Source organism: Terrapene carolina, unplaced genomic scaffold (genome assembly GCF_002925995.2).
Source record: "Terrapene carolina triunguis isolate 2854851 unplaced genomic scaffold, T_m_triunguis-2.0 Scaffold132, whole genome shotgun sequence".
Taxonomy (NCBI): Eukaryota; Metazoa; Chordata; order Testudines; family Emydidae; genus Terrapene; species Terrapene triunguis.
The window spans coordinates 16,998,758-17,007,252 of NW_020664483.1; the positions used below are offsets into that span (position 1 = coordinate 16,998,758).

Here is an 8,495-nt window from a genome sequence, read left to right on the forward strand (position 1 = left end):
CACACACACACACACACACACACACACACACACACACACACACACACACCCCTGAGTGGAAACATGTATACTAACACTTGAAGAAGAATAATTTCTTGTAACATGTTAAAGACACTAGCATAGAGGCCTTTTTTTAAAGTCACTTTTCACTTAGTGTGAAATATAATTGGAAAATAATTTCTCTATGCTTGGTTATCTTGACCAGCCAAATTATTATTAGTTAACATGTATATTATGGTCACGATTGGAGTTCTATTACGATAGGCATTGTACAAGCACAGAGTCCCCGCCCTGATTAAGACAAAATATTAGCGAATGACAAAGAATCAGAAGGAAAGGTTTTATCAAGCCTTCCACACAAGGGAAAAGGCAGTCAGTCAAGGTGGGTGAGGTAATATTTTTTATTGTACCAAATTCTGTTGGTGAGAAAAGGAGCATAAAAGATTATTACCCCACCCCCTTGTCTCTCTAATATCCCTGGACTGACACAACTATACTTCAGTCAGACACTCTCTCTCTCTCTCTCTCTCTCACACACACACACACACACACACCTCTAGCTGCAACAATATAACTTAAAAAAATAATCGACTTACAGTGCGAGCACATTTCCAAAGGATAGCTTGCCTCATTTCCCTGAAATACAAAGAAGTTTTATTAGTGATAAAGTAAGCTTAGCAAAAGCTAATTTTAGCAATGTTTAAGTTCAAATACGAGGCCATAAACAGTATAGTGTGTTTTGTTGGGTTTTTTTAAATTACAGATTACTGTCAGTGTACTATTATATACATAATTCTGCATTACCAACAGGTACAAAAGTTAAGTTTTCCATGCAGCAGAGAAGAACTTCTAACAGTTAAGGATAGCAACATTATTTCCAGGAAAATATCAGCAATCAAGAAGAGGTCTGTAGCGACTAGTAACACCAAATCTATATCCTAAGCATTAAGTCACACAATTAGCATGTAAAATGTAAGTGCTTCTGACAGGTTATATTAAAATAAATTAAAATGATTCAAATTTCACACAGTAGGTGCTTTATAATTTTATTTTACATTCACAAAAAGGAATACATGTCCTTATAATGTATTAACACGGAGAACCTTACATTGCTGAACAATGGGATAGTACCAGAACAGGCCCCACCCACACCCAAAATCCATTCATAGGCGAAATAAAGCACACAAACTGTTATTCTCTTCCCTAGACGTTTGGAAATGTCTTAAAATACTGGGATTTAAACACATCAAAGTATTATTACTTATGTAACACCAGAGTGAGACTGGAATACAAAACTTATTTAATTTTTTTTAATTCTTACTGCTATAACAATGTTAGAAATGTTCAACTTAAAAATATTTACAAATTATGTAACTACTGTAACAAGAACACCAAAGATTACTAAATCAAAAGTTTTTTTTTTTTTTCCAGTTTGTATACTTCATGCATTTGAGCACTCTTGTGTGCAGTGTTTTTCAGTAGTCAGTTAGCAGGAGAGAAACCAAATAACTGTAAAGAGCTTTAATAAACAAACTAGGTAACAAACAAACAAAAAAACCCTATACAAAAACTTAAGGGATTTTTAAAAATAATTTCAGGACAGCGTTTTTAAAGAGCTCTCTATCAGAAAATGGAATACATTTAAAGTTAGTCTACTTAGTGTTCTTTAATACTGTAGGTTGGGAAGGGTCAACCAGTTCAGCACTCTGGCAGAGAATGGCTACTTAAGATCACTCATAGGCCACAAAAAAATTCTTCATGAAAAAGAAATCCTACAAGTGGCTTGGGAATGTGACTGCATGTCAATAATAGGAGGAAGGGGTGGATCAAACATCTCACAAATACTGAGTGTCCTCCTTAAGATAAGTCCTTTTTGTAGCAATATATTTGCTATTTTTCCCCACTCTGTCGTCTTAGAAAGCACTCTGTGCCCATCTAATTTTTATAGAACAGTTAAACATGTATCCTTCATTTTCTCCCTAAATGTCTATTTAAAGCGTATACTGTAAAGAACCAGAATAAAAATTTAAATAGGGATAGTTAGGTCCGGGAAAACAATTTAAGAAGTGCGACTCGTACTCCAGGGAAGCTTCCATGAAGGAAAATTTTTCACTAGCAAGGACCACACAGGAACATCAGAACTGTCAGTGCTACATGGGAGACCATTGATGGAACCACAATAAAACTTGGGAAAACAAGTGAAGAGCAAAATATAAGTAGTCAAAGCCTAAAAGATGCAGAAGAGATCTCTGGGAATGTGGGGAAACAGAACCAAAGAAAATCTCGACACAGGCAGAAACAGGAACCAGAGGATCCGGATAGGCCACTCTTAAAGGATGAGGCATGAAGTGGTAAGAAAACATCAGACCGGAAGGCTGCAAATTAAAGGAGAAAGTTGCATTAAAAAACAGTGGACTTTTAGGTATAATATACCCATGCATTAAAAGACTGTTCTGAACCCGTTATAGATTAGGACAAAATTCATTCCTGGTATCTATAACAGAAATCAATCTGGCAACAGAAACATAAAACATTTCTGAGACATGAGAGGGAAGTATTATAAAGGAACATAACGTGCTGAGAAATTTGAATTCATAAATTGAGTAAATATAATATAGGTGCATATTCTAATTGCAGTGAAAAATATTTACTAATTATTTGCATGAAGAAGTATGGTAAACTTTGGAGAGACTGTGGGGGAGGGAGGGTGAGACGAGCTTCAACTAAGCAAAGTTATGTTCTGTGAAACTGGTACTGCTATTGAGAAAAGAGAAGAGTGCTTACCTATCCTGAACTGGAACTTTTGTATCTAGAAAAAGACAAGAGACATTGTAAATCACAATATAAAGTTTATATCTAATATTTGCTAAACATCATAAAATATATGGTAGTTAAAAATTAATTACTTATCTGTTAATGCTGTGTTGAGTGTTCATTCCCTGAGAGAATCCAAAAGTCTAGTGCATTCTTAAAAAGATCTTAAACCTTCATCTTGGTTTTCAGGAGTAAGTGCAAAAGCTATTCATACCAAAGTTCATATTCTTCCCAGTAAACCTGTGACTTGGACAAATACAAAGGTGGGGGGATCCCCAATCCATAATACCTGATGCCTAAACAATGAAAATTAATTCTCTCCTCTTGGGAGCAGGCCTTTTTAATCAATCTGATTTTAACTGTACAGCAAAATTAATTGTTTAATTCTTATTAGTAATAGTTTAAAAATTAATTGTTGCTAATATCCAATGCGCAAATACCATTCAATTCATATAATCACAAAATTTCCTGTGAAAAATTGGCATTTTTTGCCCAGCTCTAGTAAAATGGTCTTTCTGCTACATTTGGTATTTGGTCACTATTCCCTTATAACCTCTTCTTCGGGGGGGGGGGAGGGGGTGAAGCCTTCAAACTAACTTGTATGTAACAGATGCTGAGGTGCATACTTCTTCCTTCATGACTTGGGGGGGAAGAGGGGGGATTTCGGTCCATAAAATATGATTTCAGTGCTTATTACAAGTGCTTACAAGAATCTAAATATTAAATCTGACTCATTATTAGGGCTGAAACAGGACAAACTTTTTAACCTTCTCTCCCCCAACCAAAAAAGGAAGACAAATATAGCTGCTTGTTTTGATATTGAAATGCAAAAGGAAATGGTTTTAAAATATATTTTTATTAAGTGGCCTGCCAATAACATAAGTAGTTCTGTTTTATCCATCAAACAACACAGCAATAATATGCAGAGGTGCAGATGAGGTAAGACTCAGCATTGTGGAGTCACAGACAGTGCAAAGTGAATTATGGAGTTGATGCTTTTTAGTCCATGGATGGAGGGTATAAACTCTCTCTCTCTCAATCCCTGCTGTGACTAATTTCCAAGTGTGATGCTATTGGCATCAGGCAAGGCATCCTCACAGTTGGAATGAGATACTATACTATTGAGCACCTTTGACAAGAGGAAAATTAAATTAATGTAGAGCTTTTTTCACGTGGTATTATATTTTCTTCTTGAGGGAACAGTTTCACTGGAACCTTGCTAATCGACATACTGTATACGTTGTATAAAAAAAGGCGCTCTCTCCATCTCAAATAGTTAATGGCAGATGCTAGAGTAAGATTTAATATTACTACGACTTCTATTTTTATAAAATATACTGCACTACTAGAATATTCTGAACTATAAAATCTAAATAAAATATGGTAAGCATTCTTTTCTTCATTTGTTAATTCACAGGTTTATAATTCTAATGGGCATCCATGTCCCTTGTGTAAATTTGCTTGGTCTACTTTTAGTGTCTGATATTTTTAACAGTCAAATCAGAAATTCATACTGTCAGTATTCTTAATGGTTAACTTGTTACTGTTAGAAGTATAATTCTCTATATTTTAATACAAAATTGAATTATTCATGCTAAGACTACCAACAAATATTACACATTGTTATGTGGACACCTGGCCACTAGGAGTTAGACCATCAACATATTTCACATCAGCAAATGAACAGCTGTTCCACTATTGTTCTATAATCAAGCTAAGAGGCAGGGGCTTAAAATTCTTTGCCATTTTCTCAAGTCATCTAGTACCACAGGATGTGGAGCTTCTTCTACATCATTTACCAGAGTTAGGTCCACTGCCATTAAAATTGGGTATTTGGAGGAGGCTGCTTAAAGTGGTGATAATTAAAATGATGCAAGTAAAAAAGGGCAGATAGGTATTGAGCAAACTTACGGTACTCTGACAGCTCTATTAATACACCTCATTTGTTTCATACACACTGCTACATAAATTGGGAGATCTTACCACAGTTCGAGTCTAATGTACCACCAAGTACAAGGGACAATGCTTACAGTACAGTACAGCGCAAGATTTTCCAGTTTATCAAAAATGTGAATATTTAGCTTAAAATGAGTCCCATCCACACTAGAACCATGTTTTGTGTAACTGGGTTCCAGGGTTATCCCTAGTCATTTTGGTGCCCTACACAGCCCCCCCATGGGGGGCAGAGGGAAAGCACCAGGCCTCTGCAGGGGGAGGGCGGAGATCAGGAGCAGGCTTGGGGGGCAGGGGGGCAACCACTCCCCAGCACGAGCCGGCGGAGCGGGTTGGGTCGCTCCACTTCCTGCCGCACGGTGAGTGCAGGGCGTGCCCGACTCCTGCTGCAGTCCCCCAGGACGTTGCTCAGGGGAAGGGGTGGAGTGGGGCGGGGCTGGGGTGGAGCAGGGGCGGGAAGAGGTGGGGCAGAGGCTTTGAGGAAGGGCTGGAGTGGGGGCGGGGTTGGGGCAGAGCAGGGGCCATGGGGAAGAGGCGGAGCTGGGGCAGCTTTTCTGGCCGGTTCAGCTGGCCAGGGGATCAGGGTTGCTGGCAGCTGCATAGGGCACCAGGAAATTTGGGGCAATTTGGTGCCTCCAAATTTCCTGGTGCCCTACGCAGCTGCATAGTTTGTGTATAGGTAAGGACGGCCCTGCTGGGTTCTAATATGCCAGCCTGACAACTGATACAGCTCAATATATCCACAGGGTGGCTCACTGCCACGCCCCTAGGTGCAACTGTTTATCCAACTGCTTGAGTTCCAACAGGTGACAAATCTCTGAACCATAAAATACAGCTTGAAACTTGCCACAGGGGGAAAAAAGGACAAACCAGTTTTATAAAAAAATATAAAACCAAGTCATATGTGAACAATTCACAGCTGTGAATATCATAAGTATACTGTCTTGCTCATCAGGTACAAAGATGGGAGAGTAACAAGCAGCACAAAAAGTGAAGTCAATAGAAAGAATGAAGGAAGTAGACAAACTGGTAGAATATATTTTGATGAACCAATCCTTTGTAAACCATGGCTAAAATACACCTCTACCCCAATATAACGCTGTCCTCGGGAGCAAAAAAAATCTTACCGCATTATAGGTGAAGCCGCGTTATATCGAACTTGCTTTGATCCGCCGGAATGCCCAGCCCCGCCCCCCCGGAGCACTGCTTTACCACGTTATATCCTAATTCGTGTTATATCGGGTCGCGTTATATTGGGGTAGAGGTGTAGTATTAAGAATAAATTAAAACATCACATGCGTTCTCTAGTCTCTCTTCCCCTCTGCAGCTGGTCCTCTCTCCCTATGGAGGACATTCAATCATCCCACTTATTGTTCCTCTTGTGCACATTATCTACAAAAATGTATTTGATTTTTTCCCTTCCTCAGGTGGTTATTTGGAGTTGGCACCCAAGTTGCTCTCTTTTTGGAAATGATTTGGCATATGCTGCTCAAAGGCAGGTTAGTCGTGGGTGACTTTTTGAAAAGACTCCACCCATACAGCAAGAGAGATAAGCAAAGAGAGTTCGCTACTTGTAAAAAAAAAATCTGCAAAACCTTACAGCTGGCAGGTACAATGGGAAAAATAAAACTCCCAAGACAATAGGCAGTTATCTAGTCTCCTAACTAGAAAGATTATCTCAAAATGTTGTGTATGACACATCTTTCAAGAGAACATATGTTGTAAAAAATGTACGTAGATTTTATTTCATCCTACTGCACTGTACTGTGTGCACTATCAAGTTTGTGTAAACTATTCAGAAGCTTAAATAAAATGTTAATGGACTAGTGTTTTTCAACTAGTTTTCTCCTTTTATAAATGCTATTATGAAAGTTATTCTGACCTTAATGCCTTTTAATGCAGGCAAACCAGGATAACCATCCTGGCAAGTTTTAGGCTGCCCATCCCAAATTTCTCTGTCCCCAAAATGGTGTTAAGTATGACAGATTACATATACAAACTGGCACCCTACTAAATGCTTTGACAACTGTTCATGCCCTAAGACTGATGGGCCAGAACAGTGAATTACCTCAACCAGTGGCAAGCAGGCTTTTAAGATTAGTTTGATGCATGAACTAAAGAGTAGGGGTCTGAGATTTAGTATGGGCTCTGCAACAGCTTAAAGATTGATCCAAAGCAAGGTGAGTTTATCTTTACTTTACCAAGTAGCAAATGGTCTTGGGATTACTGGCTGCTTCAATACAGCAATGTGGGCTGCTACTTTTATATACTGTATTGAAGCTACTGAAATAAATGAAATATATTACTATCGATGTTTGTAATTTTTTCATGTGTGGTGTTTGGATGTTGTCATGGGGCCATATCAACATACAGAATGTAATACATCCTACATATATCTCCACACTTCCCAAAGGCAACACTGGCAAGTGCATCAAATCAGTGAGGCAGGAAACCAGGTCAATGTCATTGTTTGGGGAACAGGACTGGGGATCTTGTATTACAATATTAGCAGGGTGGTAGTTCCAGGTGAATTCAATAAACAGGTCCACACGAAAGGTGTCTGACATCACCCATCACCACTGCCAGTAGAACAATGGCAGTGGCAAGTGTTTCAGGGAGAGTGGAGGTTAGCAGCCCAGTATCAACGATGAGTCTTGCAGGCAAGTCCCCCTTTGTAGTCCTACCAACAAACATGTAAAATCCAATGACAAATACTTGTTTTCCCCTCCCCATTCTATTTCCTGAACTCCCTTCCCACAGCATCAAATTAAAGATTAAACACACTACCTGTCATGGTCAAAGTCCTCTTTCTTCTCCTCTCATCTCATCTTCCATATGTTGTAGTTATCACAAACCTTTCAACTATGAAGTGGACCAAAATGCCAGTCTGGTGCTGTGAAACTTGTACATTTTTTCACAAAAGCAGCAGGTGATCCAAGCAGTTGCCAGGACTCTGGTTTTCTTGCACATGGCAATACCAGATTTTGACTGCCTCCTTTTTTCCTTGGCAATGGTTGATACTGATCCAGGTCACACTAACAGTTTCAGATTTTGATATGTCAAGTCAAGATGCGCTTGGATATTCTTTGCTTGCTCATGAGCTCGCCATTTCAGATAAGTAGTCTAGTAATAACTAGCACAAGATTTCTACTCTCCAGCAAAACATGTACTAAAGTGGCATAATGAGGCTTGCTATGGTTAAGCAGGAAGTGGCAGGCTGGTTTTAAAAACTTGGACTTGGTTACTGCTGTGAAGACATTATAGCCCGATTCATAACATTCATATTTGAGCCTTGATCACAAGCGAAGTCAAACACCTGCATAGTTAGGAACCATGTGTTTACCATGGTGTGTGAATATGAAGAGTGGAGAGAACCATGTCACAATTTGAATAAAAATTTGGTAATTTTAAAAATTATTTATATGCAAACTGACAAGAAGTGACCTAGACATCAGTGATAATCTGCAAAATTACAACAGCACCTCCAAAAGCTATACCGGGGTAGGCAACCTTTCAGAAGTGGTGTGCCGAGTCTTCATTTATTCACTTTAATTTAAGGTTTCGCGTGCCGGTAATACATGTTAACGTTTTTTAGAAGGTGTCTCTCGCTAAGTCTATATTATATAACTAAACTATTGTTGTATGTAAAGTAAACAAGGTTTTCAAAATGTTAAGAAGCTTCATTTAAAATTAAATTAAAATGCTGATCTTACGCCGCCAGCCTGCTC

The 8,495-nt window shown here is 38.7% G+C and overlaps 1 protein-coding gene across 1 annotated transcript in view; it reads right to left on the reverse strand.

Moving 5' to 3' along the window:
- PPP3R1 (protein phosphatase 3 regulatory subunit B, alpha) overlaps positions 1–8,495 on the reverse strand; it is an 84,375-nt gene that overhangs the window by 31,083 nt on the left and 44,797 nt on the right. Inside the window, exon 2 of the mRNA XM_026653160.1 lies at positions 597–636. Coding sequence (XP_026508945.1) covers positions 597–636 — 40 coding nt within the window. The remainder of the gene's footprint in view (positions 1–596; positions 637–8,495) is intronic.